This window comes from Perna viridis, chromosome 13, assembly GCF_037379345.1.
Source record: "Perna viridis isolate PV_CMFRI_1.1 ecotype Kerala chromosome 13, ASM3737934v1, whole genome shotgun sequence".
Classification (NCBI taxonomy): domain Eukaryota; kingdom Metazoa; phylum Mollusca; class Bivalvia; order Mytilida; family Mytilidae; genus Perna; species Perna viridis.
The window spans coordinates 15719222-15745152 of record NC_142457.1 but is presented as its reverse complement, the minus strand read 5'-3'; the positions used below and the strand labels follow the sequence as shown (position 1 = coordinate 15745152).

General features: G+C 33.2%; 1 protein-coding gene across 20 annotated transcripts in view; it reads right to left on the bottom strand.

Moving 5' to 3' along the window:
* The window catches only part of LOC148599731 (uncharacterized), a 213592-nt gene that overhangs the window by 88478 nt on the left and 99183 nt on the right, over positions 1-25931 (bottom strand). For 19 of the 20 annotated variants that reach the window (XM_088559211.1, XM_088559217.1, XM_088559219.1 and 16 more), the window contains 14 exons: positions 25368-25424; positions 24323-24361; positions 22025-22048; positions 17063-17626; positions 15414-15446; positions 14063-14092; positions 11849-12415; positions 10363-10941; positions 9081-9131; positions 5464-6057; positions 4518-5093; positions 3740-3775; positions 2534-2833; positions 336-632 (listed from right to left, as the gene is read on the bottom strand). In XM_088559211.1, coding sequence (XP_088415337.1) covers positions 336-632; positions 2534-2833; positions 3740-3775; positions 4518-5093; positions 5464-6057; positions 9081-9131; positions 10363-10941; positions 11849-12415; positions 14063-14092; positions 15414-15446; positions 17063-17626; positions 22025-22048; positions 24323-24361; positions 25368-25424 — 3747 coding nt within the window. The remainder of the gene's footprint in view (positions 1-335; positions 633-2533; positions 2834-3739; positions 3776-4517; positions 5094-5463; positions 6058-9080; positions 9132-10362; positions 10942-11848; positions 12416-14062; positions 14093-15413; positions 15447-17062; positions 17627-22024; positions 22049-24322; positions 24362-25367; positions 25425-25931) is intronic. The other variant, XM_088559216.1, reaches the window with a different exon arrangement.

Sequence of the window (25931 nt, the reverse complement as noted above, 5' to 3'; positions counted from 1 at the left end):
TTGTCCTCTTTATGATGCAGATGCTTACACTGTACCGATGTAATACATGTAATTCGACATTAATTCGATAATGAGTCAGGCTAATAACAAAACTAACAAATAACAAATGCAAAGCTATGCAACACATTTTCACTGAAGTGTTTGTGATGCTGTAGCTTAAGTATAAAAGAACACGTGACGCTTATTGTATGACTGTACATACACAATCTCTAATTTCGTTGTTAAATGTTGGTTCCATCTTTTTCGTAAAGCGAGTTAAAGAAAGTAGCTAGCCATTCGAGAATGTTTTCCTTAGGCTAACCTAGTAATGTACAAAGACAGGTGTTTAAACTTACATAAAACTCGGAGATCAGTTTCCTCGCTGGAACCCGTTCCAACTGCATTCTCAGCAAAACATTGATACACACCATTATCGGCTGATTGTAAACCGGTAATTGTGAGAGAGGGTTCAGAAGGCGAAGAACCAGAAAATCGTGAATCAGAAGTATCAACCTTGATCATTTGGCTAGCAACTAATTTCTTCCAATAAACGCTGGTGGCCCTAGGTTCAGCTTGAATCTCACATTCTAAAGTGATTTGATTTCCGCTATCACCAGAATATTGTGGTTTTCGCACTCGGACCTTAGGTGGGCCTTCAATAGAATATGTACATTTTTGTATTAAGTAATTTAAAAGTGATTTTAAAGCCACACTGTTCTATATAAATGCGTGTATTCTGCTTCATGTAACTGAAAGAAAATGATGCACTGTTATTTGACATTTAGTTTGTTTTTTTATTGTCCCTTTTCCCTAAATTTTCTTCAACTTACAATAATTCCTCAAGACTTTAAGTTGTAGGCACACTCGATGCCTAAATACACACAGAACGCGCATCAAACGCACGATACACGAAACGATTGTGGAGAGCCAATAGTGGCCGTTGGTAATCCTCGTTAAATAAATGAAGCAATGATTTCTAACAGTTGTGGCCCTAAGTCTACCTCCTTAAACAAATCCTCCTATTATGCGTTTAAACGAACGATGAAAACAACCAAAATTAACAAATAATGAGGTAAGAAAAAAAAAAAGACAAAAGATTTAATATAAATGCAAAATAAATAATAGGAGCAAGAGGCTCCCATGAGCCTGAATCGCTCACCTTCTAGAATTTTGCCTTTCAAAGGCAATAAATTAAACAAGAAGTTGTCCAACAATTTTGACTAAAGAAGTCTTTGGTAGGACTATCACAAGATCTTTTCAACAATTGAAAGTTTCTTTAAATCTATAATAGTTTTCAAGATATAGACTGAAAATTATTAAAAAAAGTCATTTTTCCCCTTTCAAGGGCAATAACTCTTACAAGGAGTCTGAAGACTTTTGTAGTCCTAATAGTATGGATCATTTCAGCTATTGAAAGAATTTGGATAAACGGTTTAGGAGATATATATAAAAAACTACTATCTGACCCTTATGTTCTATTTCCAGTAACTGCAGCCATGTTTTTTTTTTGAGGAATCAAAAATCCCCACATCAGTTCTATGCAGGATACCCCAAGGAACATTCATACCAAGTTTGGTTCTAATTAGTCAAGTAGTTTCAGAGGAGAAGAGTTTTGTATAATTGTTGACGACGACGACGACGACGGACGCCAAGTGATGGCAATAGCTCACATGGCTTTTGGCCAGGCGAGCTAAAAAATTAAAAATAACAGCTGAATAGAAATTACTTATGTACAAAAATGAACAAACCCTTCTATCGTACGTCTATAAATAACAAAATAACACAGTGCTCGTGTTATTTTGTTATTTTGTACATATATGCCGACTTTAAATAAAATTTACTTTACTTTACTTTACTTTAAAACGAGTATTGTGTGTTAAAACGAACGCGATAAAACGATGCACGAACGCTTAAATGGAAAACATGAACGTTTCAAGGAATGTAATTATGAACCTACCGTAAAATCTACATAATATGTTCCAATAAAGTGAAACATGTCGATCGAAAAGGTTCGATTAAGGAGGTAGACCTAGGGTAAGGGACATAAATCTTGAAATCAGTGATACATGTAGGTTTGTATCATATTTAGTTTCAGCAAAGCTTATCAAGCTTTCATTTGAAACTGAATGAAAGCAGTCCAGGTCGCCTTGATGTTTACATAAGATTGATGTAAAATGCTGAATACCATCTTTCCAATGATCTGTAAGAGTTGTGTCCCTTATTCTAGGTCTACCTCCTTAAAGTAGGTGTTCGGTTTACACAGGTTCAAAATATATCTAAATTGACATAAAAGAACTGTTAAAAAATGTCTGGTTTTGACAGGTTTTGTTTTTTTTTCTTTCACGGTTCTGTTTCTTGTATCTTTTTTTCAATTTTTAATATCCTAGATAATTATAATACTACCACAACAACATGAACTCAATAAAATTTTCAAATATTAACAAAACCTGTAGTTTGATTTGTTTCTGTTCCGAAATTTAAAAAAAACTGTGTAGGTCTTCCAATGCAATACTGGTTATTCAAAAGTAATGACATACAATGTACGACAACATACTTCCATATACATCCAATTTTGTAACAGCACTCCTTCCAACACCAGCGGCATTTTCAGCAGTACAAATATACTCTCCTTCATCGTTGAAATCAGGCCTGTTTATTGTCAAAGACGGTGTTCTAACAGAAGATCCAGCGTAACGGCTGTTCATTGTTACTGGGGTGCTCACACCGTTGACCACTCGCAGCCATGTAACGTCTGTAAGTGCTATTCTAGAGTCAACAACTCTGCATTCTAGTGTTACCTGGCTGCCGTATAAAGCTCTATATTGTGGTCGAAGAACAGTAGCAACTGGTTTGTCTGCGTACAAAAAGAACAATTTATCGTACAGTGTCCGCTGATAAAACATTAATTTACAAGCGTAGTCGTGGTAGGCATACCTCCAGTCGTACAAAGAAATATCAGACATCATCCAAAATTGCTTACAACGTATGTCCCCATTTGTATAAAGCCACAATTCACATTTCAATTAAGTCCATCATTTAGAAGAAATATTGCAACGAAATTCAGATCAAATGACCGAGAAACGGACGGACAAGGGGATTATATTCGTTGAATATGTCGGAACAGCTGTACAATAACTGCAAACCATTGGGGTCATTAAACATTCGTTTTGATTTACCATTGCTAACAAACCAAATTAAAACACCAATAACAATAAAAGATGGCTTGATACAATAGATAACCTAGAACAACAAACAATAAAAAATAAATAAAAAGGAAACAATAGTAGCTGAAATTGAATCACAAAGAAAGTTTCGTAAGACTGGACTAAATCAAACAACAAACTTAAGTAGCAGTCTTCGTAAGAATCATGCAAAATCTTAAAAATGTGATACACCCCAAACAAAGGCTACATATTTTTGTAATTAAGTTGTTTTATGGGTCTATACTATGAAATTAATAATTATTCATTCAAATTTGCCTGCTCTTAGGAGATAATAAACATTGAAAATCCAATAGATTCTATTGTATTTGGGTGTCAATTACAGAGTTATTTCCCTTAATTTTGAAATCTACAGTGCATTCTTTATAATTTTTATCTCCTAAGTATACGGGCTATATGAAAAACTGGATGTTAATTTATGTTTACTATGGCAATTCAAACAAAATATCAAAAATAAAAATATGTAGGCTTTTTACCCATGAGTCACATTTTGCATGATTCTTACCTGGAGTGCTACTCAAAACATTATATTTTCTTACTTGGCCTTGGTCGCATTGGTGGTGGATTCTTTGGCACTGAAAAAAATAAAACACACAAAATCTTAAATAATTAAATTTGATATTATATTTATGGTTATGTGGTAACAAATCAGTTATTTTTTATGGCCAGGTGTTTTTTAAATAACAGCAAACAAACGTACATAAAAGTTCCAAATTTCTGAATGAGTACAATATACTACCTTTATTCTATTAGAGGTACAAGAACCTCTATAACTGTCTTCATTAAGCAAAGACGGATATTCTTCATGGTTTATGTATTTATAGTGTAAGGAACACAATGTCAGTCGAAAAAACATTACATTGAGTACATGCACCATGTCTTCGCTATCTATCTTGTAGCACTTTGTAGTAAATAACTCTTGTTTAATTTAACAAGGTTTCTACGCTATTGTGACCTGTGTCAAAGCGTCTCTGGTAGCTTGAAGCATCATAAAACCTCTGTAAACCGAATCTCATTTGAAATTAAACATTTCTTTCGTTAAGGCAGGTGCTCGATTTACAAAGGCTCTTTCAACCAATGTCAGTAGTTTATATTGACATTGGTTGAGAGACTTAAGAAGGGTCTGTGGCCCTTTTCACAAAAAATCGTAAGTGTAAAATTAGTCGTAAGTTATGACGTCATAGTAAATCAAAATATTGTGACGTCATAACTCAAGACTCTTTTTACAATTTTTGTCAAAAGGGCTACTGGTTTATAATTCGGTTTAAAAAGATTACCGTGTAAATGGTACAAAATAGCAACAAAAAAACTACTTACTACCGCGTATTCCATTTGTTATCTGTTGAGGTATGCCTCTGAGGTCCTCCCGTCTTCTAATCAGATATTGATAAGTGCTGAGAGGATGAGATGAAGTTTCATCCAACTCTGTTCTATCACCAATGTTCATCCCGATAACGTAAAGCTGAATGCCTTCATCTTCTGCTCGCTCAGCTGCTCGCCAGGCATCGTTAGTATTCAAGCTTTTGTCCTGCCCAGTCATAAGCAAGATGAAATTTCTAGCGTAATCCCTGTCGCCTTTGTCGGCCCGGAACATTTGTGTCCGAGCCGTGTCGATAGCCTGTGCCGTGTTTGTGATTCCTCCGCTGTACCGGACATTATCGACGGCATTTTTAACATCGGGTGAAGACTTGAAGTCATTCAGGTTAAATTGAACACTAGATTCTGTACTGTAACGAAGTACACCGACACGGAATTCATCGTCGTCGATATTCACATTATCGGCTAAGTCTTTTGTAAATGATTTCATCCAATCAAAGTAATTAGTGTTTACGGAGGAGTCCATTATGACCACAAGATCATATCCGGTGTCACGTGGTGTTTCTGTTGTAGCCACTGAAAATATTTATTAAACAGTTTACAATGCATTTGTAAAAAAACCGTGTGAAAGTGTCTAAACGTTTCATTGGTAGTATAAAACCTGGTAAAATGTCTTATATTTTTAACTTTTATACCTATTGCAAAACTTTTAAATTATGTAAAAAAAAACATCTTAACTTTTTGTTACAAATCGTTTGCAAAAAAATGACAAACTGTAAATGACAATTAAGAATCCGCTTGAATGTAGATGAAAACTAATCAGAAATATTAAAAAATGTTTAATAAGACAAAGCTATAACATACATGTATCATATATTATGCAATGCATCAATGTACATGTACAAATGTATAAGGCGTAAGAATAAGACTGTCATTAATACCATACCTGGACAGAAAGCCTCAAAAACTCTCTCACTTAATACAGACAACTCATCGAAGCTTTGGACATTGAAACTGTTGTCTTCTTTAGGAGGTGTTGCCATGGCATCTAATTCCTTAGTGTCTTGCAAACCGATACCAATAGCATATATATGAATTCCAGCATTGCGGGCAAGCTCAGCTTCCGGAATGGTACGTCTTGAATTGACATTTGAAACACCGTCGGTAAGAATCAAACAAATGTTAGGTACATCCGGTCGATCTCCCATGGCAGCAGTAAACATTTTCGTTCTCATGACTTTCAGACTATCAGCGGTATTAGTACTTCCGTATCTGTATGGAATTTTATCAATGGCTGCCATTATATCAGTCGTTGATGAGTAACTCTTTAAGTAGAACTCTTCCTCCACTCCGGTGCTGTAAGAGACAATACCAACACGTACATTACCTGAATCTAAATCTGCATTTTGTAGAAAGTCTTTGCAAAACCCTTTCATTTTTTCGTAGTTGTCTGTTCCTACACTTGTCGATGAGTCGAGAATGATGATAATATCAACTTTTGCTAAAGCACAACCGGTCGTTGTTGGCAGGGTAATGGGCACTAAAAAAGAACACACCTGATAAATGATTAAGTCAGACTTATCAGCACCCATTTAAATAACGAACCAACAATATGAAGGTTGATTTTTTGGGTGTGGCCCAATATCGGACCCCTTTAACAAAAGAATTATGGTTAATTCTATTCTGTGAAATAAAAAAAAATTTTTTAAAACAGATGAAGTATCACAGTGATATTTGAGCTTTTTTTTCAACACTCATGATTGCACCTATTCCCCCTTTAAACAACTATTTTCAAAGGAGTTTGACAGATACTTTTGAAAACTATAAGTCCATCAACAATGTCTCTATGAACAATACGTTAAAATAAAAAAAAACACAAGTTTTCCTCGAGTCATTGTTAATACACGGAAAGTTGACAGATGCCAAACACCCCGACGCGGACGACAGGTGAGCACATTTTGCAGCCGTATAAAAAATCAGCTGTACTTTTGGTGAAGCAACAGCATTATAAGCAAGGAAGCATCCTTATTTAAAATAAAACTACTACACTTTTAGTAGGTACAAAATCACGTCGTGATTTCTCGTATTAACGGCAATCTCCTCCGCAGACCTACTTAAGTATAAAGTAGCGGTCTTTGTAAGAATCATGCAAAATCTGAAAAATGTGATACACCCTAAACAAAGGCTACATATTTTTATTTTTGTAATTAAGTTGTATTATTGATCTATACTATAAAATTAGTAATTATTCATTCAAATCTGCCTGCTCTTATGAGATTATCAACACTGAAAATCCAATGGACTCTATTGTATTTGAGTGTCATTTACAGAGTTATCTCCCTTAATTTTGAAATCTACAGTGCATTCTATGTATTTTTTTTTGCTAAGAACACGGGTTATATGAAAAACTGAATGTTAATTTCTGTTTGCTATACCATTTCATACAAAATATCAAAAATAAAAAAAAATGCAGGCTTTTTTCCAATGATTCTCAGCTGGAGTACTACTTAATTAAATATCACTTCGCTAGCTAAATTTCAGTGATTGGGATTAACATTTTGCCAATGGGACTATGGCCCTTTACCCTTCATTTCAATACGACATTTTCAATTCAATGGGCAATCCTAAAAGAACCATGGGACAAAATTTGGAATGGCAACTATGGCCAGCTATGCGTAAATATTGCAGATTGCAGACAAAATGTACAATGAAGCATTAGCAAACTTTAATTTACAATGCAGATTAATTGTTCATTAAGAGTTAGAATATTTGTTATTCAGTATTGTATATAACTGTATCATATAATTTATGTCAATGTCAATTAATTGTCGCATCAGATCACTTTTCTTTTCTGTCGTTTGAGTTTTTATACATGTACTTATGTATTGTCTAGTGATTAATCATAGTCAACATGACCACAGAACCCTACATGTACGTTGTTCAGGTGAAAGCCTATTTCATTTTTTTTTTCTATTTTTGTTTGGTTACAATTAGATTTTGCATTTATCTTGGAAATGTTTTGGTGGGTCTTTAGGACCAGATGACATGACTCCACCGTCATCAATATTTTAAATGGCAGGGTTCAGAATCATGTTCAGTTAGCAAGTCAGTTTCTACAATTGCAGATTGATTCTGGTTTCCAATATTAGTACTGTCTTTTGCAAAACATAACTTGTTTTGTTTTGGGTCGAGCTTAAAAATACTTTGGTGACAATTTCAATTTCAAATGGGACCGCAAGTACACTTCTGATATTATCGTGTTATTTAAGTTCCTTAAAAATACAATACTAATTGTTCTTTCTTTCAAACGCGTAAATGATAAAAATATGCAATCCCAAAAAATCCAAACAAAGAACCATTTCATTCCCCGGCTCTCAAATCCCCTCTAAAACGCGGCGATGAAAACACGCGCATGTAGCTAATTGAAACCTTGTTAAAAAACATGTTCATGCCTTTTTAACTGCAACAAGTAGCGGACAATACTCTACAATCAATGATGGAAACTTAATGCGCGCACATGACGCGGCACATTGGTCACTCAATGCACCATTTTAAGAGGAAATGCGACTACGGCGCATGGCGCACGGTAATCCCAATCACTTTAGCTTATAGGTTGTGGTATGAAGGATGTTAAAAATATAAAAGGCATTAGCACTATCCATCACAAATCCGCGAAGCTACCTCCGTTGTACTTACTTATTTGCATAAAGAGGTGAAGTAGCGGTTATACCGTCTGTGCTAGATCTTTGCATTAGTAATTCATTCTTTTTGTTTTGTCCAGAGCAGACTGTGGGTTTAATTTAAGTTCGATTAATACATTTATGTATCAAACGGATCAATATCATTTGTGAAATTAAGGTCGATACAAATTGTAATGGACCCGAACTGGCTACATGAGCAATATGCAGTTCTGATTTTTTTCTACTAAGCGTTATATAAACTCAGACATAAACATGATAAACACGTACTATCTGTAAAAAAATAGCCAACGTATTAAAATTTTAATTGTTCTTTTCCTAAGTTTCTACATTTCTTTCAAGAAAATAACACATGGCGCGCAATGCCAAATTTTCAATTGTTTTTTTTTTTTCGAACATTATTTCAAATTTTCGATACAGTTTTTTCGAACGCCACTACATGTAAGTTAGCAGTATTTGGCCAATCGGGAAACATAATTACGATTAGGTAATTTGCTTTTCAATAGAGGAGCGTCCTTGAGGTCATAGGGTAAAAAGCAAAACTATACCGACTGCCTCTGTAGAAAATGCAAGTTTTTGTGGAGCCAATCGACAATGAACAACGTGTGGAAGGTAGCCCAAAACTTCTTATGTACAGTGAAACCTTTTTAGATCGCACCGTGAATAATCAACAAACCTGTCTTAATCAGACTCTTTTCAAAGACCATTTATACATGTATCAATTTAAATGCAATTAAAGCCCTTGTATACCAACATCAGTTTAAACCGGCCCAATTTGAAAGGCTAAAAAGGGTGTGGTTTAAACAGGTCTCACGCAAACTGTATAGTATTCTAAGGAAAGCATTTAACAATAAATAATACTTACATGGCGTCGTAAGTCTTGGTCTTGGTCGCATCTCTGGAGGTATTTTTGGCACTGTCAATGAGATTTTACAGTCATGTGTTGATATAAACGCATACATGTAGGTATTTTGAGCCTTGGTACAACACACATCATGATGATCAGTCTAAACCGAACTAATTTGAAAGGCTATGTCATTTTTATCCATTAACTACGAAATGGATACGAACTACTTATCGTTAATAATTCTATGGCTTATTAATAATAAAATTGATAATTCTGCCTGCAATTGTAACTTACAAATTAACTTAATAATAAATAAACTTAAAAATAAATAAACTTAATTTTACCCATGAAAAAAACAGTACCACAATGATACAGGCGGTTTTGTCAATCTAAAAACAAGAAATACATGTGTACCTTGAGCAAGCTTACAAAGAAAATGCCCTCGCTTCAAACACAGTTGAATAAATAACCAACTTTCTTCCTTTTCAGCCCTTCGAGAGTAACTTTATTTGTTCTACATTTATACATGATGCCAAATCTTCCTTAAAAGTATCACCAAAATCTCTTTAGTAGTTAAGGAGTAGCGATTACGAGTTTTAACGTGTAAATCCCTTAATTTAGATTATCTCCCTTTGGAGTCACCTGAGACTAGCTATTTCCTTCATGCACATTTGCTTATTCAAAATCCCTTGAGTGGTTAAAGAAAAATTGTCCTTATGATGATTCCATTATGTAAAACTCTTAATTTGGATTATCTCCCTTTATAGTCCCCTGACAGTAGTTGCATATGTATTTCCTTCATGCACATTCATGTCATCAAAATCATTTGAGTGGTTAAAGAAAAGTTGTCCTGACAAGGATTTGTTTTGTAAAACCCTTTATTTGAATTATCTCCGTTCGGAGCCCCCAAACGTAACTATATTCCCTCATGCACATCTGCATATAGTACCCAACCTTCCTAGAAAGTTTCCTCAAAATCCCTCGAGCGATTAAGGAGGATTTGCGCTTACAAAGACTAAAGACAGACAGACAGATGGGTGTTTGCGGGGAGTACAATTAGACCTATCATCATGTGTTTCGTTCAGTTACTACATGTAGGTAATGATTGAGGAACAATTAATAGATCTAATTTCAATTTGATTTACGATTAATTTCGCTAGGGCATAACATGCGTTAAGTACAAGTACATGTAGTTGAATACACCTGTATATATTCTCAACTTATTTAAGGTTTGCTTAAGATTTGAATACAGTAATAGAACTACAAAGTATAAGTAAATTAATGTATGTCTTTAGCTTACTTGAAGGTTGGGTAGCCAAAATTTTCTCTGATACATCCAGCACCTCTCTCTCAGTCCTTGTCAAATACTGGTACGTCGACAACGGATGCGATGGTGTTTCATCTAACTCCGTCGTATCACCGATATTGAGACCGACGGTGTAAAGCTGTATTCCGTCTACTTCAGCTCGTTCTGCGGCGGCCCATGCTTCGTTTGTGCTCAAACTTTTCTCGTTGCCGGTCAGCAAGATGATAAAATTCCGTGCATAGTCCCGGTCCCCATTTTGCGTACGGAACATGGTATTTCTTGCAGTTTCGATCGCGTTAGCAGTATTTGTTTGACCAGGAATGTATCTCATGGCGTCAATTTTAAATCTGGCGTCTCTCGTTGTGTCGTAATCATTTAAATTGAACTGAACGTCAGCGTCTGTACTGTAACGCATGAGGCCTACTCTGTATTCACCGTCCTCAATTCTTGCTTGTCGAATAAATTTTCTGGCAAACCTTTGGAATGTTGAAAACTGCTCAGGTGTTGAGGAAGAGTCTACCAGTATTGCTATATCGTATCCACTAGGCTCTCTTGGTGCAAGAGTAGTTGCCACTTAAAATAAACACGAGAAACTAAATTCAAATACTACGCGTATAACGTAAGTAGCACTCCAGCTAAGGATTATGCAAAATGTGATTCATGGGTAAAAAGCCTACATATTTTTATTTTTGATATTTTGTTTGAAATGTCATAGTAAACAGAAATTAACATGTGGTTTTTCATATAACCCGTGCTCTTAGGAGATAAAAATTGTATAGAATGCACTATAGATTTCAAAATTAAGGGAGATTACTCTGTAAATGACGCTCAAATACAATAGAATCTACTGGATTTTCAATGTTGATTATCTCCTAAGAATATGCAAATTTGAATGAATAATTAAACATTTCATAGTACAGACCCATAAAACAACTTAATTACAAAAATAAAAATATGTAGCCTTTTTTAGGGTGTATCACATTTTTCAGGTTTTGCGTGATTCTTTCAAAGACAACTACTTACAACTTGCTCTCATGGAAACAGCGTAGGATATACCACTTAAGTATAGGTGTCAGGCAAAATGGGATGAAAAATGTATGTCAAAACCCCGCTTATCTTACAATATAATTTCACCCAAGGATGCTTTCTCTATTTGAAATCGTCATTATTTGATCAATGCATCACTAGATTTGATCAAAATTTTCTTTCGAGTTACCTGCCATTGAAATGTTTATTTTTAAGTGCATTTCAATGAAATTATAACTCAATTTACCAACGATTCTGATGGCGCAAATGGTCAAATTGAAATTTCAAAATGGTGTTTACATATATATTTCACCAACTGCCTGACTCTTACAGACACTGACACTTAAATAGGCTATGTCACGTAAGCGCATATCTTTAATATGTTTCGCTCGTATTCATCGTACCAATTCTGCCTGCAGCAATATTATCCCAAGATAGTTCTACTCATATTTACCTGGACAGAAAGCCTGGAAAACTCTTTCACTAAGTGTAGCCAACTCGTCGAAGTCTTGTACATTAAAACTGTTTTCTTCTTTAGGGGGTGTTGCTATAGCATCTAACTCTTTGGTGTCCTGTAAGCCAATACCGACAGCATATATGTGTATACCGGCAGATCGCAGTCTCTGTGCTTCCGGTATTGTCCGCCTTGAATTAATATTTGAAACTCCATCGGTTAGAATGATAACAACGTCCGGAACACCGTTTCTGTCCCCTCTTCCGGCTGTGTACAGTTGTGTTCTCGTGGTCTGTAATCCACCGTAAGTATTCGTGCTGCCATAACGATATGGGATACTGTCTATAGCATCAAACACCTGCTGTTTCGTTGAATACGTGTTCATATAAAATTCAACTATCACATTTGTACTGTATGACACTATACCAATTTGCACTGCTCCTGAATCAATGTCGGCATTTGCCAAGAAGTCTTTGCAAAATTTCAGCATTTTGTTGTAATTTTCTTGTCCAACACTGGTAGATGAATCAAGAATAATAACCAGGTCGACTTCGGCGTTGTCGCATGCTAGAAAAAGAGATTTAAATTTACACATGTGGAAACCACCAGTGAAAATTAACACCAAGCAATTCGTTTTGTTTACCACTTAGATATTGACCGTCAATTCGTACATGCGTACATGATTGTATCTCATGAATCCGTAAACTCCATAATTTGTTTCAAATTTATTGACAACTTTATCATATCCCATTGTTTATTCTAACTTTATGTACTTTATGTTCTACCTTGAACTCCTGTCATTTCACTTACAAGTATCTTTAATTTCCAATGACAATGCATGTAGCTGAATAGAAATCAACAAAATACACTTCAAATGGATTTTATTGTTTCATACACAAACTAAACATATGAAATTAAAAAAAAACTTAAGTATAAGTTTTTGAAAGAATCAGGCAAAATTGGAATAGTAATCAAGGGAACCAAGGTTATAGCGGTAATCAAAAGAATGTAATCCAGGGACAAAGACCCGACATGGAAAATAGACATACACAACAAAGAACATACAGTAACTAAAATCATACATACAAAGTAACAAAAGCAAATGAGCAACTCGGACTCCACTAAAAACTGGGAGCATGGACCAGGTGCACCGGTAGGGTAAGCGTCCTCTGCTTTTCAAGAAACACCCGCCGAGTTGCTCATAAAAAGTCAAGTCCGGAGTAACCAAACAAGGAAAGGAAAACTATAACCCGTTGAATAAATCAGTTTTCATGGTGCAGATGGATACACCATAACGATCCACGAGTTCATGATGGAAAAATCAGAAACATGCACGCCAAAACACCACCGATCTGGCAATATAGTTTCACTAAAGGATGCTTTATTTAAAAAGACAATTATTTGATCTGTGCATCATTTGATTTGTCCAGAAATTTTTCAACAGAACGGTAGAAAACGAGGTTTTTGACATGGATATCTTTTCTTGAAATGTTAAATTTTAGTGTATTTCAATGAAATTATAACTCAATTTACCAAAATGATAAGGAGATATCATCTTTTTTCTTTGCTTCTGATGGTGCAAATAGTAAACTCTCAAAATGGTAGGATTTTTCATACATGTACCGTGTTTCACCAACTGCCTGATTCTTACAGAAACTGATACTTCAGTAAACAGTATTGCTATTCCTCATAGAACGAACTAATCAATCTGTAAATGCATGTGCAAGATGTAGCCCAACACTACATGTAGCTTTGGTATCCTACTGTTTCATTATTATTATATTATAGGTGATGATACTTAAACTATAAGTTCATCGAGATGAAAAAAAAATATTATCCTTTTTATCCTGTGGAATTCTGATCTGACGTCCTATTGACACCAAACGATATATTACCACCCGGCGATTATGATGCAAAAATGGTCTTTTTCGTCATATCAAAAAAGTATTATATGTTACATGCACATTACATGTACATGTATGATGCTGTACACATTTTCATAGGGAGTGGCCTTTATATTCGTAACGATGTATATAAAATAAATCGAATAATAAAAAAAATAACCCATGTGTAAATGAGTAGAGCATCTTGCCCCTATGAATTATTTCTTAATTATTGTATTATTTCTTTCTAAATGCATGACAATTCAGTTCAAAATATGAAATTATAAGATGAAATTTAAGATAGAGAGTGAACTAAACTGTGTTTACTTACATGACACTGGTTGTGGTAGAGTAACCGGAACTGAAAGAGAAGTTATATTGTATGATGTTTATACTCATATATTACAAATGAAACGTACGTAATTATGTGTTTTTGCGAAAAATATAGTCAATATTAACAAAGAACGCCATTTTCAAGTGTACGCATGAGCAAAATTGTATTGTACATGAATTGACATTAAATCGGAATACGAATATCATAAATAAAATAATAAATATAAATAAATATAAATATTTATAAATATACGTGTAGATTGTTTTATCCTTCAACAGATTAAAATACAAATAAATATATAATACATGTACATGTATACTGCTAAGAAAAATATAAATTTAATTGACGAGCTTTAGGAACAGTCACGTCGCGGAGATTCCCGAGTAAATATATTGATATTTTCGGCAATGTTCATGAAATGTTTTTATCCTTCAACCATTTTTTTTAAATAAAACATGCGCAATTTGCCCTAATAGTTTTATTTTTTCAGCAATCTTTGAGCGCGGTGTTTCGGTGAGGGCACCTGTAAACTCATTACCAGTTTCCTGACCCTGACAGTACTCATAACTGAAAAGGTAACCAGGAGACAATATTATACAGTTGAGAAATAATGTTTTGCATAAATATACACGATTTATTGGTAAAGTAGAAAGCTTATTAGTTTCAGGATAAATAAATCTAATTTGTCTTATATGACCACTGGACATGACAGAAAACCATATATTGTTTAAACCTTTAAATATCAAAGTTTTATTTTAGTAGATTCAATTTAATTACACTAACTGTAACAACATTTGGCGGTGGAGCTTATTATGCTAGTATATTGAATGGTTAATGGTACAGAAAAGTATTGAATCAACTTGGGTACCATGCTGATGCACGTAAAACAGTTAAAAAGCTTGTTATACTAATGAGTTGAGTCATAATAAGCAAACATTTAGAGATAAAAACGACGCCTATATTATGGTTGTTGTTTTTTTTAATCATATTATTTCATGTTGTATTTCTGGTTTGTATGGCAAAAATCTAAGTTTCGAGCTGTTAAAATCTAAACAGAATTTGGTGTTGCTTTTGTATTTTAATGTTAAAATAAGCAATGGTAGGAATTTAATCAGATCAACTAAAATAGCATGCAAGTTTTAAGTTGAACTATCGGCTATGTAACTGCCAAAATTTTATTTTTACCTGTTACATATACCTTTGTTATCAACTACAAAGAAATCTGTATATCAGTTTTTTTTTCTCTTTTTTTACACATTTGATATTAAAACTAGAACATGCATAAGAATTTAAGGAATTTTATTACAATTTAAGGCATATGCAATTGTGGTTCACACTCATGCATTACCTGTGACGGGAAGTGGAGATCTCGTTGGAACAACTGTGTATTTAAAAATTCAACGATATAAAAAACATTTACATGCATGTTTGAATGTGATAAGTTGCTATTAATCTAGTACAAATATCAGTGCCTTTGTATAATTCATAACCTCAACCAGATTTTAATGGGTTCGTCTTTCTCTATGTGCACTTGTTTTTCCCTTTTTTCTTATATAGACACATGTATATGTTTCCTGTATAATGGACAAGTTTTACATTCACCATATGGGTACTCGTTTACGGTTCCACACTAGACAAGAAAGAATTTTGAATTTGAACTGTTAAGTCGTGTAAATGTATTATCGAAATAAGTCTCCAAACATATACATATCTGAAATGATTCTATAATACTGTATAATTGAAAAATGTATTTGTAGAAATCAACTCAAATTTCTGCTCCTTTGGCTCCAAATTTATGGCTGTTGACCCCATCTGACCTCGATATAAATGACGAACTTTTCCGGAACAGAAGCCAATGTGAAAGTCATCTATTGAATGTCTACAATTGAACCCTCGTTTGAAACGTCTGCATTGCTACTTTTTACTACTTTTTACACTTTTTATATCCATTCGTAAATGTGACATTGAATGCGATATATCAAACATCGAATAAGTGTAGTTCGACATCAGTTTTGATGTGAGAGAACGTTTAATCAATAAATGATATCGCTGAAACGGTTATCTTTCTTTCATTTATAAATAAATAGTCATTTTATTTTTATTCTATTCACTTATTTATTACACGTAATTTACAATATGCTCGTTTGTTTGTTTGTTTTTCATAGAACTTCTATAAATTCTGGACAATGTATTTTATCTTCAGTATACAGTAAACAAACAACAAAACGTCAAAATATTACAGGCAATACAATTATATATAGTAAAGTTGTAAATCCTGAATCTGAATTAAAAATAGGTTGTGTATTTTGTTGTTTCAGTTTTTAAACCAGTAATCAAGGAAACCAAGGTTATAGAGGTAATGAAAGAGTAATCAAGGGAACCAAGGTTATAGGGTTAATCAAAGAGTAATCAAGGGAACCAAGGTTATAGCAGTAATCAAAGAGTAATCAAGGGAACCAAGGTTATAACGGTAATCAAAAGAATATAATCCAGGGACAAAGACAAGACATGAAAAACAGACATACACAACAAAGAACATAAAGTAACGAAAATCATACATACAAAGTAACAAAAGCAAATTATCAACTCGGACTCCACTAAAAATTGGGAGCATGGACCAGGTGCACCGGTAGGGTAAGCGTCCTCTGCTTTTACAAATGCAATAAGGGAAAGCTATGTGAACAACATATGAAGTAATCATGCTACAATTACATTGTAATTTGTATGTACACAGTAGTATTTACATTTAATGTACACAATGCGTTCAATTTCAAGTCGAATCGAAAACCAAAGGAAACCAAATTATAGATGTAGGTGGAAAAGGAATTTCATGGGAATCAATTGAAAATTCTACATATATTCGTAGAACTGAACACTGTTAACATATAGTCAACCATCATAACTCAAAAAGAGGTTTATTTGCATTGTATGTAAGCAGAAACGGAAAATTTCAAATTACTTCTATACTTGTTTTACCGTTTACATGTATGTACTAACCTTTGCAGAGAGCTTGGAATATTTTTCTGTCAAACCCTTTCAGTTCATCAAACGATTGCACTGTAAATCTATTTTCTTCGATTGGTTTTGATGCCATGCCGTCCAACTCTTTTGTATCAACCAGACCAATACCAACAGCGTAGATATGGATACCTGCATTTCTCGCGTTTTCTGCCTCGGGTAAAGTACGTCTTGAGTTGATATTAGAAACGCCGTCTGTTATTATGACGCCAACATTCGCTACATCTGGTCTGTCGCCATTTGCGGCAGTAAACATTTCAGATCTCATGGTTGCTATAGCATCGGCAGTATTGGTACTACCGTACGTGTATTTAATATTATTAACGGCATTCTCGACATCAGTATTCGTTCTATGGCTATTTAATTGAAACTCTACCTTGACCACGGTGCTGTAGGTCAAAATACCAACTCTGGCACGGTCATTGCTTATATCAGCATTTCGTAACAACTCGTTTACAAAGTTTTTCATTTTTTCGAAGTTTTCCTCACTGACACTTGTCGATGAGTCAAGAATGATAACAAGATCTACTTCGGCATAACATTCTAGAAAAAAAAAGAAAATGAATCAGTTCAGGGGCGGATTCAAGGACTGGCGTGCTTTGCACGGCATTTATTCAATTAACGCCCCCTAAACTCAAATCCTGGATCCGCCCCTGCAGTTATACCAGATTTTAAAAATTGCAATTAGCCACATATTTCTTTTTCGAATATTTCATGGTATTATTTATTGATACCATGTAACAACGTACCGACTTAAACTGAAATTAACAGAATTTGTTTTGCAAGCTAATCTTCTTACGTTATCTTCAGAATATTGTGTTTGTCTCCGATAAAATAATTCCGCAAACTGTAAGATCCTTTAGAAAACGTTAAAATAGAAATGAACAGTTGTCAAAAAGTAGACATTACAATTGAAATTAAATGCTACAAAACAATAATATACCAACTTACCATGTGTTAGTCCCACTCCCGAATGACTATAAGTAAATGACTAGCATTAGTTGTGGACACCACGCAATACAACAACAGTACAACAGAGGAATACGGACGTGGAAAGCAGGTTATGATGTTGTTACAAATTCGTGGGTACGAATTTTCCATGGTCCGTTAAAAGGTGTGTTAGTGGGTACGAACTGTCACGTTTCTTGTAAGTTACACAATCGTAGGTACAAATTGTTCATGGTACGTTAAAAGGCAAGTTAGTGGTTATGAATTGTCATGTTTCTTTAAAATTTCAATTTTCATTGATTTGCAAAATTTTGTTGGTTCGTAAAATACAATATTCTGATTGATTCTGCCATTTTCAAAACGTCATTGACATTTCATTTGTAATAATTTAAGGTTTCCCACTGACAACCCTCAAAATTGTACCCACAAAAAAATGTTATACAATATATAAACATATGTTTGTCAAAAAAACATCTTATTTAAAAATATGATATCTTTAGTCACCCCTCCCCAAATATTAACATACGCTCTTAAACAAAGTATGTGATTGTGCATATTAATTTTAATATCCAATTGTACTATGTTCATACATGTAATTTGAAGTATTTGGGCAAATAATTTGAAACTGTAAAATATTCTAAGCATCCAATTGATATTAACTCTGAAATATATTTGTACAGAATGAATTTTGTTGCAGAAATAGGGAATTCAAAGAACTATTAAAATGCTTCGCTTAGCGCATCTTGATACTAAGGCACATGAAGAATCGGGCCAACCATAGACACATCATGCAAACCTGATACAGTTTTAAGTTGAATCTGATTAAATATTTGACACAGGACAATAATTTGACCGGAATCAAATTGGCCAATGGCAATGGTTCCAGTTACAACACCAAAAATCATGCCTTTTTTGTAGGAATTATGTTCAAAATGTCAACAAAACAGGGTCTCTCGTGGAAAATTATCGAAACTTCAATAATAAATGTAATTTTTTAGCAAATTTGATATCAGCATACAGAAAAGTGATTCCGGAATCGAACTAGGTAGGTGTGACATGCATAACTTCAACTTGAAAGTCGTTACAAGCGGTTGAAAGGCGATACTCCGCGGTACCGCTAAATCTCCAACTTTTTGTATGGCAGATCGTTCTGACCCCAACCCGACATATCAATATCCAAATAAAAAAGAGGAGGGTTGCAGGATCAGAGGAAATTCGGACTAAACACCACCAATCAAAATCTCAGCCTTCGTTTTGTAGAATGGCAACCCGAGATATGATTTCATTTCCAGTCAATTTGTCGTCCGGATAATGCTTGTTTCCGACCCTGTTTTGGCCCGTTCATGAACGATTTATGTTAAAATCTCACAAAATAGTTCCAACCTTCCGTTCGAAGTATGACACTTTGTGGCATATACTTTCATAAAGATTAATACACGTATACTCATGCTACTGTCTGGTAACAAAATTGTCTACAAACGAGAACAAAATAATACCATTTTACGACCGCAGTCGTTAAAATAATTAAACTTATTTTAAGTGCCTCTCTTAATGAGTGTATTTATAAAATTCTAACACCAAATTATTTAAGTACCATTCTGTGTAAGAATCAGGCAATGGGTGGCACATCATATTTTTCAATTTGGTCTTTTTTCCTCAAATATATTCAATACATCTAGAAAACAATTGAAAAGGTCTTTAAATTCATCCTGAAGCATCTGTGATGAAGATATGTTTTGACTACTTATATAGGGAAAAAACTCCAGGAAATTTTTTCCCGCTATTTTTCATCGTGAATTTCAACCAAATTTGACCTATCAATATCTTAAAAAGGCACATTATACAAACACATTGATGGTTATTTCTGGAGTTAATCCGGTATAAATACTTGGCTAATGCAATAAAATCTCTGCATTTTTCCCTTCATGTGCCACTGTATACATGTACACATTTTGCCTGATTCGTAGACGGAGAAATACTTAAACATTTTGCATTGGTCGGTGAAAAATGTCTTTTTTTTTAAGAAATCAGAACTAATGTTGCAAGTCTTCACTAACATAGAATTGATGATATGGGTTCCATTATCAAAAGTGTCAAATGCTTGATTTCGGTTATTATTTTAAAAGATTTGTGTGTCTACACATTATTTTCCAAAAGAAAAAGAAATAAATTTGAATAGTGCGTTTCTTTTGTCGCTGAATATTATTATTTTATGGTACATGATCCCGTACACCTCATTTTACATTAAACCCTTTCACAGTTACATGTAATTCAAAGCATTTTCTAGTAAAAATCGAATAAATACATGTATTTCCCATTGTTAGATGATAGAGATCATGTAAACAAAAATGACGACAATTTATAGACAAAAGCTTGCATGTTTTTTCGAGGAACATGCACTCAATTTACGCCATAAGGAGGTAGACCTAGGGTAAGGGTCACAACTCTTAAAAATAATTGGAACGTTTGTATTCAGCATTTTACATCAATCTCATGTAAGCATCAAAATAACTTGGACTGATTTTATTCTTTTTCAAATGAAAACTTGAAAGACTTTAGTGAAATATTATGTGATACAAACATATCACTGATTTCATGAGTTATGTCCCTTACCCTAAGTCTTCCTCCTCAAATTGACTGAACAGTGTTGAGTAAACGTTTTGATCGGGAACTGTGAAAACACCCCAAAAAAGACAATCCAATATTCAAATTTAATTATTTGTCAGATTATAATTCTTCATATACAAAAAAAAAAAAAAATTATGTTTCTTGATTTGCCCATAATTTTCAAATTGTAATTATGGACGGAAAACTCTATGAAATTTTCCTATAGTTGTAAATGTGTTGTTAAATTGGGACAAAACTAAGACGCCATCGTAGTAGAAACTAACAACTAAAATATTTATTTTATTAAGAATTGTAAAATTTTATCTATCTTGGGGAAGGTTTTTGGCTAATTTGCAGTTAAAAACATTTGTTTTTTAAATTAATTTTTATTAAACAAGAAAGAGAAAGTTAGGATAGCTAAGTTTTTGTTGGAGATACTGCTCTTGTTGTTTTTTTTTTAAGAAATAAATAATAAATAACGTTGCTATTTGGTTCGAGAAATAGTGTTTAGACGTGTAATACATGATGTAAAACCAAAATAAAATCTTCACAATAATGTCGTTGTTAATTGCTTATCTAAACTCAAAATTTAAGCATTTTAAAGGGTCAAAATATATTGATGTGTAAATTATAAAACTAATGTTGTGTTACATTATTTACATTAAAAGCATTGTAAGAAAATAAAGCCATATTTAAAAAAAATAATAAGATATATTAATGATGAACTGATTCTTAGACCATGGACCACTAGGATATTTTCAGTCGAGGCAGAAACAATACAAAACATGAATACAGTAAAATCAAATAAATGAATGAATAAATAAATGATATTAACTAATGGTGTATTAAAGTGCATACTGTTTACAAAAATATAGTAAGACTTTTAAGACTCGTCACGTGATCCTGTAATTTCACGGGTGTCGTCATTAAACTCCCATTCAAAAGCCCTAGAGGTTCTTATTTACTGTGTAAAGACTACCATCTAAGCTACAAAAAACTTTTGTAAGTAAATAAGTGTATATAGATATGACGCTTAAAAAATTGTATAATATAATAGAAATTTGTGATAGCTTTGCATCATATTTTTCTACTCAGAGGTAGTAAATTCAATTCAAATCGTTCTTTTGTTTTTAAAGCTCTCAACATTTGTAACTCTGGACCAAAAATAAATCAAGAACCAGACTCACAAGTCTTATTCCCAACCATTGCTTCAGGTAGCTAATGAGCTTAAGAGTGAACTGAAAACAACGCAATTATTGAAAAAGACTGAAAGAATAGTTTCCATGGTCAAAGATTCAGTTAATAGCGTTGGCTTGGAGTACTGACAATGACATACATTTACATATAAAGTAACACTACAGAGACAACATTGAGACATAGATATACCTAGTGCTCCACTAATAGGATCGCCTAAAATAAAACACAAAATACAATGTAAAACAGTTCTAAAACACAAGTACACTTAAAACAATCACATAATCATTAATCTAATACAATATAATTAAAAATGCAACAATGCTATAGTAGATAATATTTATACTATACAACTTAATCATTCCCATACTGCTAAAAAGGAACCGCAACTTCACATATTTCAGTCTAATTGTTCTAAAAATAAATCAGTTACATAGGGAGTAAGTGAAAGACTCCAATTATCTGAAAATCTAACAATATACTCACCCTTCCAGTGAAAACGAACCTTAACCAAGCAAAGTAATATTTACACTTATATACAAATATACAGTTGGATGATAAATATACGGACATTCTACTCCATTAGCTTTAATTACGTGTAAATCATAAATGACAAAACAGGCACTACAAAAAGGAGCTTCTGAAAAGTCAAACCAAAATGCCAGCAATTTGTCCATATTCTGAATTATTCAGTTGATATATTATATAATTAAATGTTTAAAGCATTCCCACATTCAGAATCTCCCCCGTAAAAAGCAATATTCTGAAGCTGAACTGTATTATTAAATATCGTTGTACTTTCCAATAACCGAACTGTATGTCAGTAATACTTTTTGTATAAAAAACAAAGGTTTCAATTGACATTCATTTTCAATCGAATGCTACAGTTATATGAACCAACACCTGTGGAAATTGTATTTATTTACCTAAAGATCTCCTTATTCGTCCTGAAATCCAAGGTTCAGCACTAAAGATTAATAAAATAAAACTATTCTATGTATAATACTTGTTTCTTAATTGAATGGAATAGGACATTATTCGGTACATATATGTAGCCACGTTGAGGAGTAATTAGCTTTGTAACTAGATTAAATTGGGATTGAGTCTAAACAAATCTTAATCTTTCCTACACTAACACATTGTTTAAGGTAGTAGACCCGATGTAGCCCAAACATTTTCCCATAATTAAATTTTCTTGATTATTACATAATATTACAATTACTGTAATAATTTTAAAAATAAAATGTAAGTATTTTTTCCAGGAGAGATTTTGTACATTAAGGACAAAAAATGCTATTTTTATTTATAAATATGACGTATACAAGACTTAACAGAAAATATATCAAGGCATTACAACAAAACAATGAATCAGCCAAATTTTGAATAAGAGTTTGGTAGCTAAAATCATATAAGTGACTTATACTTAAAAAGTGCATTTCCGAGCACAGCATGATAAAACAACAAATGCAAAAAATAAAACCTATATTAAATTAAGAGGCACATTTAAATACGGCCATAACATACCTGTTCTTTCTGTATTTATTATTTCATACAAAGATGCAAAGGAATAAATCATGAATCTTTGTGATTAAACACTACTGTAGACTTTGATTGCAATCGATTAAAGCTATAAACACTATCATTAAATGTTGTTTTAGGGATAAGAAAATGTGGAATATTACTGTATTCTATCGGATTAGATATAAATATAACCTCATTTCTACTAAATATCAAATATTGAATATCTATGTCAATTATCTAAATCAAAACAGGAATATAAACAACATAGTGTTATGCTTTACATTTCAGATATATAGATATACAGATCTAAGGAAATAATTCTTTTATTAATGCATGTTAATAGATGTCAGATCAACTATATTTTGAGTGAATGGTTAAAGATGAGAATAAAAGTTATTCAAAAATAGGAAGGATTAGTGGAACAACATGCAATATTATAGTCACATGTAATCTGGTTTCGTTAAACGTAACATTGATTTAAACAGCAAAATTTAAGTACCAGTCTTTATATAACAGACAGGAGGTGAATCATGTTTGTGAAAACCCACGAAAATTCACTTACAGTGCTTCACCAGGAACACCTACAGACCAGATAACCAGTCTTAGTTTGTTGTTCGGCTGTTGCACTATATTATATCACATTATATAGAATATGCATTGATATTTTGCAAGAGTTATCATTCTTGATTGTGTTTGATTCGGTTGAATTCAGTGGGGAACAATGAATGTAGGATTTTCTCAAAAATAAATATCAGAATACATAAAGGAGTCGTTACGTGAAAATAAACATTAGTAGAACAAAAAAAAAACGCTTTTTTTTTCGGGGGGGGGGGGGTTGAGGGGTTCAACACCAAGAATCACCTCTACCACAGGCAGTGCCAGAATTTTTTTATAGACTGTTACTTAATAGTGATACTGATACCGTTATCTGATCGAAGTAACATAACAAAGGCATACTCATTACTTTACCTGTCTTTGGGGGCGGGAATGTGATAGCAATTGGCGGCGCTGAAATGAAGCAAAATTATTCATTTATCGTGATTGGCACATTTCACTTCACTGATTATTAATTTGGAAACACATGGCTAATTAATAATTTAACAATTGATAAATTAAAAGTACAAAAAATAAAATAAAATAAAAAAACAACAAATGTTGACATTTAAATTAGGAAAGACATAATGTATAAAATGTTTTCTTGTCACATCATACTAGCAATGGCAGTTTTAAAAATAAATACATGCTTAAATTCAATTTCGTGAGAAACTTCATCAGCTTGCCGTCAAGTTAATACATCTTAAAAGTGCTTGCCCGTCACAAGATAAGATAATATTCTAAAATTATTGATACACGTAACAGTTCAATTACTATTCTCAGTAATATTTGCATAGATGCAATATATATTTTGATTTGCAATCGGATTTTACAGTTTCTGCACTATTTTAGGCGTACTTAGTATATGTTACTTTTTATGAGCAACTCGGTGGGTGTTTCTAGAAAAGAACAGGATGCTTACCCTACCGGTGCACCTGGTCCATGCTCCAAGTTTTTATTGGAGTCCGAATGGCTCATTTGCTTTTGTTACTTTTTATGTATGATTTTAATTACTTTATGTTCTTTGTTGTGTATGTCTGTTTTCCATGTCTGGTCTTGTCCATGGATTGCATTCTCTTGATTACCCTACCGATGCACCTGGTTCATGCTCCCAGTTTTTATTGGAGTCCGAATGGCTCATTTGCTTTTGTTACTTTGTATGTATGATTTTAATTACTTTATGTTCTTTGTTGTGTATGTCTGTTTTCCATGTCTGGTCTTGTCCATGGATTGCATTCTCTTGATTACCGCTATAATCTTGGTTCCCTTGATTACTCTTACACGTCTTTCATTCCTTGATGCCCTTGTCACTTTTTTGCGTTGTTTTCGTTTATTGTGAAGGGATTGATTACCTTTTTAATGGAAATTTAAATGTAATGTAATTAAAATTAATGTAAAATTTGAGTTTAATCAAACTCACCTGTTGTGGTCCTGAAGACATTTGGATCAATTGGTCCTATTGGTCCAATAGGGGTCACTATTGCAAAGCAAACACATGTTATGCATATAACCTATATAGACTAATATTTATAAAGCAACGAAAATTAACACGGAAACTTTCTGTGGGTATTATTTTTTTGTAACAGTAAATTATGTTTTTTTTATTATAATTATAAGACGTAACATATCATGGATACATTGTTTCAGTAACGATCACAAAAACAAAACAACAAAATGTTTAATCCCTCATTCAAAAACAATTGTAACCAGTTTTAATTTGTCATTTGGTTTTGCACTTTTGAGATAAAAAATGTGAATGAAATTCACAGCTTTCAAGAGTTATAGTTCTTGATTTTTTTATTTTGAATGGTTTTTTGTTCTGAATACAGAACAAGCTATCGTTACGAAAAAAATAATAAATGCTGATAAAATACAGTTTCCACGATGGGTTTCTCTATGCCATAAATCATCTCTACTATTGACAGTGTCTACATTTTACATTGATTGCAACCTGTTCAACAAATCACTCATAAGATTTTTAATT